Source organism: Anneissia japonica, unplaced genomic scaffold (genome assembly GCF_011630105.1).
Source record: "Anneissia japonica isolate Jap-2015-1 unplaced genomic scaffold, ASM1163010v1 scaffold287714_len2871179_cov188, whole genome shotgun sequence".
In the NCBI taxonomy this organism is placed as follows: domain Eukaryota; kingdom Metazoa; phylum Echinodermata; class Crinoidea; order Comatulida; family Comatulidae; genus Anneissia; species Anneissia japonica.
In genome coordinates, this window is record NW_022755542.1 from 891,725 (window position 1) to 914,384 (window position 22,660).

The 22,660-nt window shown below is 32.1% G+C and overlaps 1 protein-coding gene across 1 annotated transcript in view; it reads left to right on the forward strand.

Annotated features, from left to right (window-relative positions):
* The first annotated feature begins 345 nt into the window (after positions 1–345).
* The window catches only part of LOC117123562 (protein GPR107-like), a 35,129-nt gene continuing 12,814 nt past the window's right edge, over positions 346–22,660 (forward strand). Inside the window, exons 1-4 of the mRNA XM_033269539.1 lie at positions 346–653; positions 5,902–5,961; positions 7,294–7,539; positions 16,764–16,901. Coding sequence (XP_033125430.1) covers positions 447–653; positions 5,902–5,961; positions 7,294–7,539; positions 16,764–16,901 — 651 coding nt within the window. The 5' untranslated portion in view covers positions 346–446. The remainder of the gene's footprint in view (positions 654–5,901; positions 5,962–7,293; positions 7,540–16,763; positions 16,902–22,660) is intronic.

Sequence of the window (22,660 nt, forward strand, 5' to 3'; positions counted from 1 at the left end):
AACAAGGCCTAGAAAATCGGAAAGCGCCCTCTTTCGTATCCCGACGACCGCTCTGTGTTTTGACGGAACGTTCAAATGAATGTACAGTAAGTAGAATAATCCATTTTGAATCGGTAGATTTATTGTTGTTATAGAAAATAAATGCATATTTGTTGAACACTTTAATTTGTAAAATTCTAATATACATATCTATATATTTATACTATTTTTAAAATGATATAGAATAATCTAATTTGTATTCAAGATAAAATTACTGAGTGAATTATTTAGTTTCATCTTTAATATTTTGAAGAAATAGAATGACCCAAGATTTAAATGACTATTTGCATAAGCTACCAAACAAAATTCGCTTCGGTTGATTGTTTTCAGCTGATCGGTTGTATTTTAAATGCCACTTACAAGATTAGTAATTTTGCTATTGGTAAGGTTTTAAGCATGCAGAAATCATGGAAACTGTAGAAATTAAAGTCACATATACATTAAATATAGTTATATCATTGTTGATGTTTTACTCGGCGGAGGCACGTATTGTTGAGAAAGATGTGTCTATTTCTGGGTACAACAATGTTCCCTCTTTGAATCTGGCTATGGATCGAAGTTTCAGCTTCGGTGAGGACTCCAGTCTGATCTTCCAACTTATGTGCCCAGTTAAGGTAAGCTTTAGTTTACTAATCCAATTTGATATATTGTGATAATCAATATAGGCCTATAAAATTAAGAGATAATTTTCAACTTATCAATTTTAGCCTAGGCCTACTCTACTCAGCTAAGCCTATGCCTAGAAGGTAGGAGACCTGCCTAGAATAAGCTAGGCCTAGCCTAGTCCTCATTGTTGGCCTCGCCTCTCGCTCTCCCAGCTGAGTGTCGTCCTTCGCTTGTCCGTAGCGTATATGTTCGTCCTTCAAAATATTTTCCATGGATATGCTCATGATTAGTGATATCCGCCCATTCCAGTCAAGTACATAGCTTGCTAGGCTTAGGCCTAGGCTATATAATTTGAAATGCATCCTCAGCCCAATTTACTACATACAGTATTTTACCTATGATGATGGTTGATGAAATTTTCAGGCGTGAGGCTTTTGATCTAAAAACCCCTCTCCCTAGGGAGTTCGAAGGGAATCCCCCTCCAGAAATGTGTTTTTCCATAGATACCAAAAAATGCATTATTTTTAATATGTCTTTTATTGCAAATACATCATACAGTTAAAAAGCCCAAGGGCTAACATCACTGTATTTACATACAAAATCTATTACAGATAATTATAAAAAAAATAATTTTGAACATCATAAAGGCACACAAATTAAAAGAAAACAATTAAATACAGCAATAAAAAAGTAGAATTATTATTATGCTAAGCTCAATTAAACCATGATCTGAATCAATTAAATTTAATTCAATTGCCAAAATTTATCATTATTCTTATTAATTAATTCAGTTGTAAGAATGCTTAATGAATATACCTAATTATTAATGTTCATTAAGCATTCTTACAAGAGCGGGGATTCCTCCACTCAGTATATAACAGTAGAAACAGATTTCCTTGCCTTGGCTCACTTCTACAAATTTGAAAGTATGTTAAAAATCAGAAAATTTGTTTCTTCTCCCCATACCTGTAGATGCTTTGGCAGAACTATTTGGCTACAAATGAGAAAATAATATTTTATATTTTTATTTTTTTTTCTGCCATCATCTAAACATATGTTAAAAAATATTTTTGCTCAACAAGGTGCATCATATTTTTTATTGTGATATCCAGTATTTAATCCCAACATGATAGCGTGCATCTCAGTACTTGGACTATGTATTATATTATCATATCCAGTATGGTTTTTTGAATTGCTCAGTAGACCTACTGTATGTGACTTGAATTCCCAAAATGTGCCTCCGAAAAAAAAAGATCAATAAAGTTTAATGTTGAGTTGAAATCAACTGATACACTGCATGCCTCTACTCCAAACCAAATGGTTTGCTTCTGTCTTTCTTAAAGTCACCAATCAGTATAATTAGACTTTCAGATTTGTAATCCCAAGATGCTAATAATTTAGTACAAGAAAAACAAGTGTTCTGAGCATTATCAAGCAACCTACTATGCCATTAATCTTGCAAGGTCTTCAAAATTTCAACCAAATCTATACAGACCATATATTGCATTTTATATTGTAATTTTATCAGTAATATCAGAATGTCATTTGATATGAATTCCTATAATATTAATGTCAATGGATCGGTTATACAGTAATCCCTCTAATACCATACATTCATTAGTTTTCCATCCATCACTATGAGTAACCATAAAACATTCACCTGTCTTAAACAAATTTTTTTTAATCATTTCTCATCAAGAAATGTTAGCATTTTTTTGGAAGAAAATATTAAAGAATGATATATATAGTACTCTGTCATTAGCTAAAAGTCCATTTTCATTATTTATGTATTATTATTTATTTATTTATTATTCAATACAATAGCAGCCTAAAGTGCTGATTTGTAGTTACCAATTTACAATTTAGTCACATTTAAAACATTTTGTAAAAAATTTAAAACTATCAAGAATAACAGTATAGAAAACATAAAAAATAAAATATAATTAATTATCAATATTAAAATCGTTAAGAAAAGCATTAAAAGTGTAATAAAAACATTTCAGCGGCGGCTCCAGAAATTTGGCGATGGGCTCCGACATGTCTGACTATAATGTCCCAACCAAGAGCTGACTAGAACCTCGATCAAATAACGGACAATTAAATAAAACAAAGTCGGTGAAGACTAAATTTTTTTATCTGTTTCTGGTGGAAGTTAATATTTAATTTGATCCTTTTAGATAAGCTTTTTAAACTTTAATTGATTGATACAACTTCACTTTCACTTTATTCACTTGTTCACTTGACTAACTACAGTAGAGGGCCTACAAAACAAGTGCCGGGAAGGAAGCCAAGGCCTGTAATTAGGCTCCCGGACTATATTTAAATTATTTAGATTAAACTTAAAGTAAAATAATAATAAAAATAATAAATATAATAATAATAAAATAATAATAATAAAATGAAAAAAGGCAAAACAATGCACAGAACAAACAAGCCCCAATAACATACTTAGTTTTAAGCTTTTCTTATTAGGCAGACAGTATTCCTTTTAGAGACAGTTGAAATATTTTTTACTGTGTAGAACTAAACTTTAATATATTAAATACAGTAGATTCTGTTTTATAATTTAATATACTTTCAATTCCAAACAAAAATACTGTAGTTCCTTTTCAATTTTAAGCATAATAACACATTTTTTGCAAAACCCTTAGAATTCTGTTACAGTTAGCAATCAATTTAAGTATTTTCGTATGGCGAAAAAAAAAAATCTTTAAACCTGTGGAAACTAAATTGTTTTTGCATTTCGTTGGAAGTTGATCATATTTGATTCTTTTACATGAGGAAATTTAGGGTTTTGATTGATTTTGTTTTCAAATTTTACCACATCAAGTTATTATATTACTCTGCTTTTTGAATCGCTTTGATAAATTACAGTCTCATCTTTATAAAAGGATTTTCATCGTAAAAGTTTTTGTGTTTCGTTGGAAGTTGATCATATTTGATTCTTTTACATTGAGCAAATTTAGGGTTTTGATTGATTTTGTTTTCAAATTTTACCACATCAAGTTATTATATTACTCTGCTTTTTCAATCGCTTTGATAAATTACAGTCTCATTTTTATAAAAGGATTTTCATCGTAAAACCCATAAGACTTAATAGCCTGACTGATGAAAGAAAGTGTTCTGTAAATGTACTGAGATAATTTAAGAATCTTGAGTTATTTCATATAAAGATGATTGGATTTTTTTTCTATAGAATTATTACTGTATATTATAAGCAGAAAAGAAAATATATCAGATTTTTTTCCAGTATATACAGGCTTTTTACCTAAAAATAAAAAATGCTGTAAAACCTTGAAAAGAAGACCTATGTGCTCGAGAGGATATCCATCTTGAAAAGAAACCAGGAAAAGATACTTTAGTAATGGTATGGCCTTCTTTTTGAGATAGTGCTAAGGCCTTCAATGCTATGTCTTTTTTGTCCTTGGAATTTTGCTATCATTGTGTGTATATTTTTTAAATGTGTGCACATTTTTAAATTTTCTTGCTCTAGACTTTGATATTTTCCGAATAAATTCATTCATTCATTTATACTTACATTGTAAAAAAAATAAACAGATAAATGTTGATGAAAAAACACTTGGTTTTTGGAATTGAGTGGAGTTTAGCAGCTTGGTGGTAAAAATGTTTGCCTTCCAATCCCAGGTTCTGGGTTCACTTCCTGTCATGGTTCCTAAACTTCCTAAGCCCCATAATGAAACTAATACCCTATTTAGACTATACTGCGTTGCGATCAGTTTTGATATAATCGGTGGTATTCCAAAACTGATTACTCTTGATTGTAATCAACAAGTGCATTCAGAACAAATCAGACACCAAAAAACTTTATGAATGGGAGGTCAGATGGTACTATTGTACATGTACACCAGGTCTCTGGTGGCTACAGTAGACCTACAAATGTTGACTAAACCTCAGCCAATCAGTGCCTGTGGAATTCGTTGCAATTGGATTCTATGGTTATCAGGAGTTGTAGCACCAAAACGCAACAGGTGACAAGTGCGATATTGATGCTTATCTACAGTACTACTAGCTTTCACACACAATTGTGAATTGCAATTGGGTATCGCAATTGCTGCAATCGATCACAATGCGATGCTACTGTATTGTGAATAATAAAGTATCGCTTGTGTTTATGTAAGTTAATGGTTGGGAAAGAATGTCTAATAGTAGAAGTAATTTAGCGTTACCTTATTTTAGCAATTCCCATTATTTACAATCATTCATTTGGAAAAGAAGCCTTTTTTTGAATTTGCATTTAGTTAATCTCAAAAAAGAAACCCATCTAGAAAAGAAGCTATCTAGCATCTGAAATATAAAAAGAAATACAGTACATGGGCTTCTTTTCCAGGTTTACGGTAAATGCAATACTGCCTGATAATTGTGCTACTACAGTACAAGTAGGCCTATATTTTTACTACTGTAAATTTTTAAAGTACATAGCTTTACTAATTAGTAACTGCTACTTGTGATATACTTAGTTGTTGGTTTCAAAGTAGTTTTTAAATTTTGCTTTAATAAGATTAGGTGGTTAAGGCAAGACTTTTTTTATACTTTTTTTTTTAGCAAATCTGCCAATGATGATGATTTTGAATCAAAATTAAATTTTATTTTTGGCCAATTACAGTTGAGAACCTGCTGCCACAAAAAAATGGAAATTTCTTTATTTTTATTACGCCCACCGCTGCCTTCGAATCTCTAAAAATAAAATGTATTTTTCTTCCTAAAATTATATAAATTTAAAGCATTATATAACCATCCCATATACTGCTACACTGTTTACATTCACTAATACAATTTTATTTTTATATTCTCTTCTGTCTGGACTATTTACTAAATAAAAAACCAAAATTTTATTTTTATATTCTCTTCTGTCTGGACTATTTAATACTAAATAAAAAACCAAAATTTTATTTTTATTTATTCATCAGCTGTCCTCTGATGATCTTTAAAAAAATTAGTTTGCGAAACAATGTATTATTATTTTGAGTTTACCAATGTCAATCACCTATTCACCCTTTCAAATGTCTATCACTCACCCTTACTGTAGTTTTCCATAGCTACAACTCTGCATAATGCAAACTTTAAAAATCCTCCCAGGTACTGTTTTCATTCCTAGTATACTGTAGACTCGAAAAGCAAACATACAGTAAAGAACCTCCCCTCTCCCCCACCAAGTACAAGGTTAAGAGCCCAAACCACTGCTGACACATAAATCACCATTAATAGATTTGAGTTGAACATTTGTTTCTTCAACAGAATCATCATATTTACCCTGATGTCTACTTATTAGCTTGTAGCTATGGTGACAGAAGAGAGGTGAGTGCTTTAGAAGAAAGTTCATAATAGATATTTTTGATAAAGAAAATTTATGCAATTAATTTTTGTTATGGATGGTTGGTAATATTCATTTCTAATTTTTTTGATTAATATTATTAACGTTTTTATATTTTTGTTATTATTATTATTATAAATGAAGATACAAAGAATGAAAAGCCTTAAATACAAATATCAAATTGAAATATACTGTGCAAAGGGAGAAAATAAAAATTCATAATTATGAAGATTAAAAAATTATGTCATGACAATGTAGGAAATTTTTTTGGTTTGCTATTTAAAACTTTTATTATATATTATATTTGTATTTATACCTACTACTTCCTTGTCTTGCTTTCAGCATAAGCATCCAAAGTTCCAGTGGTTATACAGAAAATACAGTACAATACTGTATGATTAGCATTAAGAAACAGTTTATTGTTGAAAAATAATTATTTTAATTACAGAGCATTTTGAGGACAAATTACTACTCCATTGTTCTTAATGGCAAGCCTTGAATGGCAATTGTAGGGAAATTAACCTTTTTTTCTTCGATAATATGCAGTTTATGAAAATTGCTGGCATGCTTAACAAGATTAGTAGAGTAATGCTTTTGACTGTGACTTAATCGCCAGGTAACAGAATACACAAAGTATCCTCTTGATTGATAGGAGAATAATTATTATGAAATATACAGTACAGTATCCCTTAAAGATATTGGCTATGCCAGGTTAATAAACTTAAACATTTAATTTAATATGGTATTTGGAATTGCTTATATTGCAGTAAATGATTAAAACAATTTTTATGAGAAAATATTTTGCTCCTCCATTGAGGTCAATGCATAATTGATGACATTTGTATTCTTTGTAAAGACTCAATAGTATTTGCTGAAGGAAGGTTTCCATTACATGTAATTCAGCAAAACCTGATAGCTGTAATAATACGTCTCATCGAAAGTTACTTATTAATTTTTTATCCAATTTTTTCAATCAATTTTTTAAATTGAATTTTGATACTTATTCATGTGTTGCCATAGCTGGGGTAGGAATATAAATTGTTCGGATCACCGAAGTGAATTTTTGGTCTAACACAGATGGTCACATCCAAACTTTTGACGTTTCCATTGTGCTTGCAAAACCTTTTGTATTTTTTACAGATCAGTGTCAGAATGGCTGTATTAAAAAACAAGGGTTTTCTATCCAAAGATGTAGGGAAAACACATGGTGGTCATGAGCTTCAACAAAATTGCTGTTTGTGCAGCAATTTTTCCCTCTTGCGTGCTGTAGCTCGTTGCTCTTAGCCTCTGGATTCAAACTTTTTTTTTCTCCAAAGGTTTCGCAATGGAACAAGGATATGTTAGTAGGATTGTGCCACCAACTCGGAGAGGTCGAACCAAACCCATTAGACGTACTGCCTTGCTCGCATATGAAAGTCCACCGTACCATAGATGATCATGTCTCTTATTACCTGAACCATACGTTTGAACGGCAGCACAGCTTTTTGTTCATGATGCTATTATGTCCTCAAGATAAAAGTAAACCATCAACACCTGTTATATCGCAGGGAGCTGTTTGTCGGGTAAGGCTTTGTTTATTTTTGATTTCTCTCATTGAAATTAATGTTAACATATAGTAAAGTATTAATTTTTAAGTGAGCCAATTATCCAAGATACAGCTATTAGAGTATGCAAATCCCATGCGTTATCTACGAGTAGCTATGCATGCTACGAAGGCAGTAATTTTTATCCGTACTGTATAATTATGTATAAAACATGTCTTTCTTTCAACTTACATACATAACCAATAATATTTAGATTTGACTATCCCATCCTCATTAAATTAGTAAAGTGATTTCTAAAGTTTTTTTCTATCATTTTATTGTGTGCACTGTGCTAATTTAAGTGTGTCAATAATTTTTGTCATACGGTATGTCTGAATGTGTTTCTTAGATTTTGGATGTAAAAATGATCATAACATTTAATGCACTGCTACTCTAAATCATTTGCATACCATTAAAGATTATGGGAATTGACCAATTTTCAAACCTGCTTGTAATTATGTTAATATAAATTATTACTTTCATAGTATTGTGTTTGGAGCCCTTGGCTGCAGGTTTTGTCGTATTGTAAATCCTGCTGGTATTGGTTTTGGAATACTTTTAACTCGTTCATTGTTTTCCTGTTGAATTTCGCAATGTCAGCCTAGAGTAGTCTGATATTTTGTTTTTAATGTAAAGTACAGCATTGATTTAAAACCTCTTTTCAGATGCCTATCACTCAGTATTTAAATAAATCTCTGGAGATAAAACAATTATTTCTTGACACACAGCCTAGTACCTTGTATACCTGTACTATAATAACATAATATAATGATGAGGGTCTGTAATTTTGTATTACATTGAACTTGGGGTAATTTTTGTAGGCTACTTTATTCTCCTTTACGTATCCTATATCTCATCACAAATACTGTAATGAATAGAATCCTCTTTCAATACAGTGCATCATATATTTTATAGTACTTTAGTACTGTTTATATGAATACAACAAACTCTATAATGTACACTAGGGTGAATAATAGGGGTGATGTCATCCTCATGCCTACAGTACATAATAATTATGATATATTAATATGTCCGTACTGTATATGGGCATATTACAGTATTGTGAGGTCTAAATACGAAATATGTTCACACTGCTTTCTTTGCAATTGGTTTGTACGTAAAAATGAGCGTGCCTACGTCCCGCATTGCAGGACCTGCAACCCACTTTAAAGCTTGACTAAATTTAGGTCGGCTTTGAGCTGGTTATTAAAATTTATTGTTCACACTTAAAAAATGGTGGCCTTAGGCGGTCCTGAGAAGCCCACGTAACTCTTAATTGTGATTGGGCTCAAAGATTTTGATAGGCCCGGTATTGCATGCCAGTGAGCTGTTGCTGCTAAATTTGAACAATTCTTTATTTGCATTGTTCACTGTACCTTGTCATTTTAACTACCTGCTACCCAGTAATGTATTGTTATTCAGTTCTTTCAATTGAAACTAGAACCAGAAAATGTTTTCCTTACCATTACATATTTTATAAAGGGTAACAGAATAACCCCATATTTCAATATCTTTGAGCTGACTTGTGTATGGGTGCAACTACCTTACGTCATTCCGCAACAACTGTGGGTGAAGTCAACCATAGCATCGGGGTCAATCTTACCATAAACATAAAGCTAAATGAGGCTAATGATCTGGATCACAGCCAATCTCAGAAATTGAGCTCAGAATGTTTAGCTTTTTTAATTAAGGCATTTAATACAGCATGCCAAAATAAAATTATACTGTATTACCATTGGACATATAATATGAATCTATCACTTTAATGTTATCATGTCAAATGCAGAAGAATTAAAAGTTGTTGGCTTGTGATGTTGACTATGTAAAGCTACAGTAGGAAAAAGAAGTCAATGCTGTTGCCACTACCACAGTTGGACTAACAGTTGGCCCTGCAGGTAGGGAATTAATCTCCCTATGCAGAATCAACTGTAATTACCTACGTTAACAGCCCCCTGTTTGCTGCTACACCATAAAGAAGATTTAAGTTTTTAAAGGAGCAACCTCTAATCTGTCTGATGGGCTGTTATATTTATTGTGCATACAGAAATCTTCTAACTGTGCTGTAGGTCTGTATGCATTCGCTATTAGTTGGAATGCATTTAACATGCAATTACAAACATGTTGTTAGCCTGTCACATTTAAAGCACTTTTCACACCCTGGATAATTCACGTTCTGCAGACAGTTCAATTTGAATGCAAAAATGCTGATGATGTCAGATTATGCATCATATTTGTACAGTTCATGTAGCAGGTGTGTGAAATACAGCGAAATCCAAAATAAATAACATTTTTGAAAAAGTAATTATGACATACCTATGGTAGTTTTTCTGAGTTGTACGCTAAAGATGTTAAATATGATATGAATATTATGATGGTGATAATAGCAGCGATGATGATGATAGTTTGACAATGATGATGATGATAATGATCGTTGAAGTTGATGATTGATAATGATGATTATTACAATGATCATGATTGATAATTTCATGACAGACAAGACAATAATGATTCTATACCAGATGAAGTTCTTCCATGATTTAAATGATTAAGATGACAATGATTATGATGAATATGCTTGTACAGTATAATGACAATGATTGAGATGTCCATTATTGCGATAACAATGAAGGTATGAAACTAGAAATGATAATATTGATGACACTACAATAGGTGCTGCAACAGAAAATAAGGGATAAACCAGATTATCTGATCAAGAATGATGGTATTTAATTTGAGCAAGAGAAAAATCAACTGAGATACAGGCTCTGTAAATTGTATGTTATTTTGATCACAATATTGATTTAATAGGTCAATGATTATCTAGGTCACTTACGTTGTAAGCTAGTTGTAATATCATGAAGCTATTTTTTTCTATTAGAATATTTCTCATCAGCTCTGTCTTAATGTTAATGTTGTTTATAAATAATTAATTTTCATTATATTCTGCTATTTTCAAAACTCATTATAGTACATTAAAACTGCATTGTGTATAGATTTACATTTAACAATTTATTATATTTTATTGATATACTGTATTTTCACATTTTTGATTGGATTAAAGTAGAGTTTAATGTTGTCCTAATGGCAGATCCACGAATTCAAAATGGAGGGGGGGGGGGGCTAGACACTTCGGCCCACAATTTTTTTATGGCCTTCTTTATGCCTTGAAATTTAGTTCCAAAAATTCCAATAATCAGTTTCTAACAAATATTTCAGTATCGGCAGTTATCATATCTAAAGGTTCCATTGTTTTCCAAGGGTCCAAAAATCTTTTATATTCTTAACTTTGCTGATTGGCCTTTCAATTTCTAATACACTTCAAAGTTCTTTTTAAACTGTTTACTTGAAGTTAAGCTGTTTATTCCAAGCTATTCGGTTCCTAAAATTCTTCTTTAAATTCATCATAAACAACCCAACACTGGTAGCTAACCAATCGGCTGTGACCGTTCTGAAATTAATATTTGAAATTAACTAGCAGCCTACATGAAATTAATAGAATGACTGTGAATTATTATTTCTGACTTGTAAATGAAGAGACAGCTGTTTACTGGGAGTAAAAACATGAATCTAGTAATACGATCACTGAATTCTGCTATTGTCAATGGTTCCTTGCAACAGCAAATGCATTAGTTTTAGCGAGCATGATGTACTGCGATTGATTTTCTGTTATGCAAACTTGTACAGAATCCGTATATTTCCTGTGTGAGTTGACTCAACAGAAAATTAATTTAATGGACGGTAAATTTCAATTTGTAAATTATGTATCAAAGAAGAGAAATGGCCGCAGAAACCTGTGGTTGCTATTCTGGCAATAGGCATGGTAATGATTTATTATTTTTGTCTGTTAAAGTCTGTTGTTTGTTCGATTCAAGAATATCCACTTTAAGGGTTTGTTTCAATTTTTTTGAGGTATGACATTTAATTTCTGTTGGGTGTAAATTTTCAAGCTTTTCCAGTTTGTTTTTTATTACACTATGATATTACAGTATATTTCTGCTGTGCAAGTTTGATACATTTCGTAACTGTCTACGTAGTCGAAACCATTCACCTCACAAGGAGTACTTATTAAAATTTTATTTGTAGCATTCTGAGATTTCATATTAAATACAAAATAGGAACAAGAGGTAAACCTGGAAGAAAATATTTCTGCTAAAAAAAAAATCATTTTGATAGATTTCCCTGAGATTCTTTTTTTTTTAGTGGGGAATTAGGAATTTTTCAGAGAACTTGGACCTCTCATTGGGGGGTGAAGGGGGCCTTTGATCATCTGATTTGAAATCTAGTGGGGAATTAGGACTTCTTTCAGAGAACTTGCACCTCTCATTAGCCTGGTTCACGTCGAAGTTAAGTCACTTATCTAAATCTTGAAATATGATATCAGCGATGATGATGATAGTTTGACAATGATGATGATAATGATCGTTGAAGTTGATGATTGATAATGATGATTATTAAATTGATCATATAATTGATAATTTACTTGCATTCGATGCCCAAAAAAATAATTATAAAAATAAAATTTTGTTTTCTTGTATGGTTTTGCCAAAAAACCATATAAGAAAAAGATGGAGGAGAAAATAAGAATAAAATTTTATTGGTCAATATAAACTGTGTAGTAATGGAATGGTTAAATGCTTTAAACTTATAATTAGAAAAAAAATATACATATATTTTAGGAGATTTCAAGGTAGAGGCGGGCATAATAAATATAAAGAAATCTTATATATTTTTCTGAAATTTCCATTTTTTTGTGGCGGCGGGTGCGCTAATTGGCCAAAAAAGAATAATAATCATTATTATTGACAGGCGGCTGGTTCACAAACAAAGTATACAAAAAATCACGCCTTAAAGCTACTTTGTAAGGATAGCCATGTTGCTTCATGGCCTCTTACCCTACATTTCATACGCGCAACCTACATGCACATTAATGCATATTAATACAAATTCAGTATTCAAGACATATCCAGATATTAATGCACAAGACTTTAGGGATTAATGTATTTGTACCATATATCATTCTGTCCATATTACATTGTTGCAAGATAAATCCTAATTAATAGTAAATTGTAGATTATATAATTCTATCTTCATAATAGTAATACTGTAATACAATATTATGTAATAATATGATTAGTAATTTAAGGGATTTATACCATACCCTACCTATTTGATATATAAGTTACACCAACTTTTTAAAGATATTTGATGACAGTTGCTCTAGGAGTAAACATTGAACTCAACCATAATTTTGTTTTAGATAATATTTTATTCATTTCTCTTTAATATTTTATTACTAGCCTTTCAGATTTTAAATGGTTTTGGACTCCATTGAAAATAAGCAGACCTTGAAAAGCCAACTAAATATGTTATTCAGATTGTGCATAAATATTTTATCAATATAATAGATATCAAATTAAAAAACAGGCAATCCAGGTAATGATAGTTGTCAACCCAATTGATAGCAGAAAGAGTCCACACTCATTTCAGTTGCATTATGGCCAGAAAAAAATATAAAAATATGTTAAGGAAACTTTTCATACTTGAAAGACATTTTAAAATGTATTAATTGAGAATTAGTGTTTAATTATAATTACAAACAGGACAAGAGGCTATTTTGATTTTAGTGGGTTTGAACATTAAACTTGGTGGCATATCTACATCAGGGAAATTTGGGCAAAATTTGCTGAGCAGAAAAAAATTGCTATTGCGAGCTTGGGCTCCTAATTCATCAAGACCCTCCACTTAACCTCCGTGCCTCAGTCTCTCCCCCGGCCCCACGTCAAATACTGCTAGGTACCATAAATGCTCGAATAAGCGCCATTTTCTTAATTAGTTTTGAATGCTCTGTTGATAAGGAAGTTTAAATAATTTAACTATTCCTTTGAGAAATTCATCTTTACTAAAACCCATCTTTCCTGAAACCCTGTCCCATTGTCTGAGGCCTGCTCTATATGTTTTGTATACAATACTGCAGTCACTGTCACTGAAAGGAAATTTAAAGCAATTACTTAAATTCAGTGTTTTAATCTTTAATTTACCGTGATTCCTATTAAAGCAAGTTGCACTGAAGCTTGGCTTTCAAAGTGATGATTCGTGTGATCCCAAGGCTGTGTTCTCATTAATAGTGCCTACAACAAGGGCCAGCTATGTCTGGCATAAATTTAAAGATTAAAACTTTATTTTAAAAGTAACTATAAATACTTTAAATTTCCTTTCTACTGACAGCAACTGCACTAATGTACTGTAAAACAGATAGTGGAACAGACCTTTTTCTCTTTCTATCTATTACTTTAATCGTCATAACATGGCAGACTGGATATCATAATAGGAAAGATGAATTTCACATTGGAATAGTTAAGTAATTTAAACTTTTAATCACAGAGCATCCTAAAATAATTAATAAAGTGGATTTCCTTTCCTCCCCCCACCCTCAAAAGTTTGTTCTCTGTTATACCCCTGAATACTGTATATGGTTTGTTTTATCAAGTGCAAAGGCAATTTGTCTGCAATTAATTTAAAATCTTTTACTGGTAAATCTTGTGGGAAATGTGGTGGTACGTCTTCAGACTGTTTTATATATCAAGTTAGTCGAACAGAAACAATCATAAAATACTACCGTATTTAAGTAATTATAATAATATTTAAAGCAGTGTCTTGTGATGGATGGATAACCCACAAAAGTCTGAAGAAGACTTATTTCCAGTGGGGTCCTTCTGGATTCTGGGGAGTACCCTGTGTTCTTTTACGTGCATATGGGCAATAATGCACATGGAACTAATGACTTTTAAAACGTATCATCCGAAAGACAGTGAGCTATTGTAACTTGTATTCAGCCCTCCAGCTGTACAAGGGGAGCAGCTCGATGTAAATTGAACTGGGTTCCAAGGGATCTCCATGGTTCAGCGCACACACAGCAGCTACCACCAGTATAGCTGACTGCGCTATGCTGTTCTCAAGAAATGAGCTCCGATCATATCTGACAGAAGTGAACATCCTCCAATGGCTACATTAATCTCTTCTTCTGTAGTTGATTTTATGTTCTCTGTCTGTATTTACTAATACACTTTGTACTATGCAAACATTTTAAACAGCTTAGGTGTACAGAGACAGTAGCAGAGTGCCCGACAGGTGGTCCATCATTCAGTGGGCTACACTTAAAAACAATGCCGGTTATGTCAGCTCAGATACCTTAAAATGGTACTCTATGCCAACTATGTCTTGCATACAAAATAATTTGAAGAAATTTTTCTCTGACAGAATTTCAACGGCTACTAAGCCAGTTGCCCCAAGGGCAGAGTCTGTTCCCAGCTGTCTCACATACTGGCAATGCCTCTGGACAGTAGAAACGGTTTCAGCAAAACTTGGGTCAATTTACAAAGAAGATCCAAATCTATCATATTTACTAATCAGTCAGCATTAAATGAATTTAATCTAATCATATTAAAGCACATTATACAACAATTATTAATACAGAAGCTAATAAGAAAAATAAAATTCTAAAAACTAGAGAAATTTGAAGTTATTGTTAGTTTCAACCCTCAGGATTTGGATGGAAGAGTAATGGTTTGAATGGAAAAGTCGCGGTATCAAGACTAAACTTAAAATCTCCCGGACGTTGTTATTATTCTCTGTTCTTATAGTTCCATGGAAATCATCTGGTTACGAAATAATTTCCCCGTAAATTTCAAGACTCTTGCATTCATTTCAAATAGGGATTTACAGTATTCTTTGATATATTAGTAGCTTACTTTCACTATGATTTACGGTCATATATTGAAAGCTGTCGACTGTCAGCAAAAACTGACAAATGCACACCTATCACCTACAAATATACGTCTCTGGTTTACATCGGAATTAAGCGAGCTTGATCCATCTATGGTAGCTTTCTTAATCATACGTCATTTCATTCTGATCGCGTAACAACATCATCATGTGTACATTAAAAAAGAAAACCTGAAATGGCTTAGTAATCTTCTACGTGAAAATCAGGTTATACTGTAATGAGAAATTCCATAAAACTTAGGATAGAAACCCTTTGGTCAATTCATATTTTTGAGGTTGGGTTGTGCATTTTCAGACTACTGTACCACTCTGATTGACATTAGAAGTCTGACAATACACTTTTTCACTGGTCAGTTCAAACATTGTTAGTAGAAGTCTGACAGACAACAATCTGATGGTAATAAATGTCTGGCTTTATGGAGTTTAGTTTAGTAGTGAGAAGAAAATAACGTAGCATTTGCCAGTATTGAATCAAAGCCAATAAGATTGAAAGAATAGCAACTACTAAAGCCAGGAGGAATTAAAGGACTTGTGTTCGCATTTTGGACTCTTCTGCTGTAGAAAACAGACTGGTTATTCCTATTTAGCATGATTCACTCGGTTAAACTACCGCGTGGCTTGGTGTAATTTCACCAACAAACTGACCAATATGTTGGTTTGACCTTGAACAAAAACAGTCCATTTCAGATTTGGCTGAAGTTATTAACAATTATTATCAAAGAGTATGAAGAGAGGATTATCTAGTTTGAAAATAATGTCACTCCCCTATTTACAACTTGGAAGTCGCAATTTCGCCATGCAAGTGCGCCCGTGTTCTCTGATTGTTCATTGGTTTTGTGGCCACATAAGATATTAACGGCGTTCGTTCTAAAAACTTATAATACTATCGGCCTTTATTAAGGAATTGTATCTTCTTTTTTTTAATAACATAAAGATTATTCAGTGGTCCTTTTGTACTTAAGATACTTTTGAACAATCTCAAACATACAATTAAAAAAAAAATTTAGGTCTGTACTGCCTCTAACCATGGAGGTTTATACCTCTATGCTCTAACTAAAATAATTGGTTAAAAAAGACAAATCTGATAAATGTAAATTAGGATTGTTTAATTAGGACAACATAAAAGGAAAAAGGTCCCAGATGTCAGTGAGTAAGATATTTTGCTGAGCAGCATACTTTGGACAATCAATAAAGAAGTGATTTGGATCTTCAACTATTAAGCCACAATTGTATCTTATTGGAACAGAAAAATAAACTGTGCTAGGTAACATACTACTCAGTAATTAAAAATCGACATCTAGACGCAGCTATCCTCCTATTTGATTATATGCCCAAAGCACGGATACTGTGCTCTTATCTAATGATACTTGGATACATAGGCTTATATATTTGATTTGATTTGATTTTTGCATTGTTTTTAGTCAAGGCTGACTACAATGAACAAGGAACGTCATCTGAGCATGGACGAGTTTCCCGAGCCAATAATCTATAAAATACTGCTGATGGTTTGGGCGATACTCTACATGTGTTGGATTGTCAACTGGACAATTTATAACGAAGTAAGTGAATTAATTAATATATTAGATGGCAATTGCAATTATAGATTGGGATTGTAATTAATCATTTAATGAATTAGTTACCTCTGTTGATTAGTAAATAACATCTGTCTGTTACAACATTGTATGAAGTGCTGTATTCTTATTATACAGTAAGTATTATACAATGAAGCTAATGATGTAGTATTAATGATATAAAGTGAGGTAGACTTGTAAATCGGTATCATTAATATTATAATGCTGCCCGGATAATGGTAGTAATGATAAAGTTGAAAGACACAATGTTAATGACGCTGGTTGAAGACCTGTATGGATTATTGTCCTTATAAAGAGGGGATGCTAATGAAGTAGATACATTTTACTGACAAAACTACTACTGAATTACTTTTTTGATATTCTGTTTTGCTGGCCTGCTGTCTACCACATAATGATTAATTGGAAAACAAAAACTTTCAGCTAGGGATAATGATAGAAGCCCAGTATGCTATTAAATCAGTAGGAATAGGTTTAATTGTTTCTGAAGAATGTTGGGCCTATTGGAAATTATAAGCTTCAAATAACAATAAATGTGACATAATCAGATTTATATTGTGTGTTACTATAGGCTATGTACTAAATAATACTACCTCAATCTTAAAAACAGGATCAAGTTAATACTACTCTACATGTTGTAATTGATGGGGATTTGTATTAAACATTAAAACTATCATTGTTGACTGCCCAAAAACATGTTGGTACCAGGATTATATTTTGTGGCAGAGTCATACTGTAACGGTCAAAACATGCTGGAATGTCAACATTTTCAAAATCTTTTTTATTTCACTAAACTAAACTTTATATTCTATACATCATGCTATGTTGTTATTTTACCTATTTTTTATGTTTTTAAAAAACAACATATTTTTATGATTTGGTGATAGTCTCGGCCTGAGAATTCCCACAAATTGTAAACTTTTGAGGCTGATTTCTTAGATACCTGTACTTGTATGTAAACAGCTGTCTGTTTAAACCTCTATAATTTCACAACAAAATGTTGGATTTAAATAATTTGTTTACCATTTCATAGCTCTCATTTTACTCTTTAATTTTAACCCTTATAATAACTAAAAAAAAAATTGCGAGGAGTGACTGGTTTGGCACATTTAGTGTGATTTAAGTGCTAGAAAGATCGAATGCAATGTAATTAATTTGATAAGCGGAAATTAAAATGTTTTCATGTGAATGGCAGAACGGATTTCAGCAAAATATTGTATACCGGCTAGATTCATTAGAATATGGAATGACTTGTCAATTGAAATTAAGATGCGTATTAAATCACAAGATACTGTAAAGTAATCAGCAACTTATTATTTAGCATAAAAACGTGTGCAAACTTGCAATTTGAATCATATTATGAGCATGATTTTAATCCAATGTTAAAATCAAATTATTGAAAGTATATTTGAATAAAATAATTTAAAGTTACCGGTAGGCCTACTGTATGTGTCAAATCCTATCACATAAGATAATGTTCGGGGGAATTTTAAATGATGTTTTAATTCTGGAATACACTGAATGGTTAATTTCATGTATAGTTACACATTATTGTGATGGAAATTTACGCTTACTGAAAAACTTGTTTGAATCAATTAATGTTGTACAGTAAATAGGCCTACAGCCTAATTTTAATATAATTGGAATTGTTATTTTATTAAATGGAATGTCTTATATACGGTAACTTTAATGAATTTTATTGAATACATTTTATATAAGAAAGTATGGACATTACATATTCTTATGTATTGAAATACATGCCATCATGTTGGGACTCAGTATTTTGACATTAATTATGTCATCATCAGGAATGATAATTTATCCATATTTACAAGCTTATAGACAACAATTACCAAAAGTGTCAACCAATCAAAACATTACCTCTAGTAGGTGACATAACTGTGATTTAAAATAAAGATCAAAGTTTAGATTTACTTAAATATTGAATCCAGACACGATGGCATTTTTCAATACTTGGGAGTATGTTTTATATACTTTCTTATCTGAGATTAATCAGTGGACCTTTAAAAAAATCTAAATAATTATGTACAATAGAGACAGAACTGTGATGTTAACATAGATTCAGATGAAAGAGTATGTAATCAATTCATATTGTTCTCAACTGTTGTCTCACCGACCCTCTTCTCTAATTATTTACATTGTAGACTGCGCTGAATCTGAAGAATAAATTGAATACTGTAGTGCAAATTATAATTTAGATGTGTATCATTACCAAACTAGTTCAGTATTTCTTATAAAAACCATTAAATTTTTTTTAAAATAAATTAAGGAGTATTTTTCTTGTTGAATTAAATTCCTCCAAATTATGCAACAGTTGCATAAAAAGTTGCATAAAAATTTAAAATATGTTAAAGGATAGGACTGTCAGGAAAAATTTGGTCAGGGGCCAAAAATGGTCCGCTGGACCGATTTTGCTTTAAAATTACCTGCCAATTAATGTAGTCCACATAAGCCAAAATCAGTCCAGCATCTATTTAGTACTCATAACCTGTATTTTTTAGCGTTGTTTTTGTTTTTAACCAAATGATAGATAAATATCTCATCTCATATTAAATAATATTTTTTCATTCCCGTTGTGCGTGCAATTGAGTTTACAGCCGCCACAAAAATTAATATGTTATTTCGCTCTTCACGCCCAGTAAACTCTTAGGTGTAAAAGTTAGAAAAGAACTTAAACGTTATGATCAAGTAAATCGTGTTGGCCCGCTTTAGTTTATTTTTTACCTTGTTTTGTTTTGGTTGTGTGCTTGGTTAACGCCGCGACGAAGTGGTAGAATAATGAGCAATCATTTCCAAAAAAAATTATTGACCCTTTTTATTTTCATGTAATAAAACAAACAATTGTATGACCTAATATCACACACAATAATATGGAATATTTAAAGCTAATAAAGCAGACTTGTGTTTCATTTTAGGCTCAAAAAACCTAGGCCAAGCACAGCCGCCGAAAATGCCGATGTGTGTGTCGCCTAGGCCTAGGAATGCATTATCATGCTTGTTCGTTAAAATTCGTCCAAAACGGGGTCCACACCCGGATACACAAAAGCTAACCACGAATCATTCTGTCACTGCAAAAGATTTTTCAAGTGTGGGAGAAGCATAATTATTACTTCCTTCCACTTCACGGGAGAAACAATCATACCCTACGGGCTGCAGATGCGAACGGCCAGGCCGACGGACCAATTTTATCCAAGGGGGACCGATTTTGGCGGCCAAAATCTGTCCGCCGGACCATTTTTAGCCCGGACCAATTTTGGCGTGACAGCTCTATGAAATGCATAATCAATTTTGTATGATTTTTAGTTGCCTGGTACTGTATGAGAAATAAGGCTACAAAAAATTATGTCAAATTTTGAAATCAAAATGTGAATTCTCACACATCTCCCTGCTCCTTATTTTTATGAGTGAACTTTGGGCATTAGCAAATCTGTTTTGCTTTTATTATAATCAGGCTCATAGAAAATATAATGTATTTATAACTTAAATTTGGTTTTGGGTGGACCCTTACAAATATGCAGGGTATATGAATGCATTCTAGCAACTTAATATACCCAGCATAATGAGCATCTTGAAGCTAGAAAAAGCTACTTTAATATAAAGAATATTTAAGATGTATTGTCCCATGCTAAATACCAAAAATTTTGTTTTAAAAGTAATAATTGTTTTATTATCTTTATTATTATTTTTTGGTTTAAAAATCAGGGTACACATTTTTAATTTCAATAATTTTTATGCACAAGTTAATAATTTGTATGCTATTGCAATATGAGCAAGTTTATTTAAAAATTATTTTTTATGATTTTTTGACATTAGCAAGGGACAATGCATCTTTAAGATAATACTGTAAGATTAATACAGAATAATAGTCTCTTTTTTTAACAATACTTTTTTACAGATTTCTATTTAACATGTCATCCTTAATTGTGTAAAGTAGTACAGTATGATGGCAGAATGTTGGTTCGGCTTTCATTATATTAACATCATCTCTGAAATTGAACATTTTAGCATGTGCCGCATTAAGTGAAATTAAGATTGCTATTGGTAATCCAGTGAAATGATTGTACAGTAATACAAAACCAAGCACATTTCAAGATTTGAATAAATTATAATTGACCAAAAAGAAAACTCTGTTAATGTGCGTCATGAAACACCTGATTACGAACATGTAATACTTTAGTTGATAGATGTCCATACGGTCAAAGTGATATATTTCGTCTATAAAAGTTGGAATTAATCTATTTTAAAAGATTTTATATCCAAAGTGTTTATAGTCTTTCTGATCATGATCATGTTTTATACAGTGAGACATTGTCCAAAAAAAATAGGGGTTCACATGAAGTTTACTAGAAATAAAGTAGGATCTTAGAAAAACAAAATTTTGTTAAATACGGGCCATCCATAATTTTCAAAGAGTAGAATACTGTACAATACTGTACATACGCTTTAGGGATGGGGAGTTGACAGTGTGGGTTGCGACAATTGAGAATGTGAAACGGAGGGTACAGAAATTGAGAAATCCAAACAAAATTTCTATTCCAATGCATGTATGGTCATTATCAGTCCACAGATCCCCCCTTTCCCCCTCAGCCTATGTGTATAGGTTTAAATGAAGAAGGAGTACCGGCTAAGCACTCTTATAAAAAAGATAAAATCATTATCTCAAAATGACACAAATCCACATTTTATTGTGTACTTCTTTCAGGGGGAAGGAGGGATAATCACACAAAAGATATTTTGTACTCTTATAGAAGTGATAAAATTTATGGATGACTCCTCTCCTCCTGAATTGACAATAATGATTGGCCTAAAGTGTGGCATACACTTCCAGAAAAAGTTTGTGCCCTCCACTGGAATCTTTTCAAAAAATGTTACTTAGTTAAAATTACATTGTATCACCTCATTCCTCTTTCATCCGTTCTTCACTTTTCCAGTGTTTTTTCCTTTGATACCACTTATGCACTATTTTTAGGATTAATTTTATAGCCTAGTCCGGAATTCCAACCACTTTACTAGTAATTTTCTAGACAGGACAATGGAGAAGTAATTAATATTTGTTACGGTTTAATAACTTCATTAGTCTTGACAATTTGGTCAAAGATATGCTTTTTACAAAGATTTCAACATATCATCGCCTGGCAATTTTTTTTGATCGCTCAAGTTTCCTGTCAAGAGTTAAGAATTGCCTGTATACTGATATGTTCCTTCGATATCCTCTTTTTATTTTGTGCCTACTTCAATACAGTGCACGCTTATGTGATACACATTTGTTGCACTGGTCGAAGCCTTCAGTAGCACATTTATTAAATGAACTCTATTTCATTAATTTTTATTTTTTTTTAAATCTCAAGAATCTTTGGTAGTGATTGTGGTCAGGAACCTGCCGTGGACAAGCTTGCTTGCCTTGCACAGTGATGTCTGGCAGGAGAGTCTGAACCAAGGGGCATCGAACGACATGGCTTCATGCCTGTCTAAACCCTTGACTCAAATGTTTGAGTCAATGTTCACTGATCTTGCGAAAGCTAGACCAAGAAAATGATGATCTTTTCCAACACTCATGACCAGAGCTTTAGTCAGTTTAAATAGAAAATGACAATGTGGTGATAAAACCTGGTGATCCTATCCACATCTATGTCTGTAATTGATTTAACTTTAGGGATCGATGGGATTAAAGCACTGAATAGATTTATACTACAACTGTTAAAATGTAT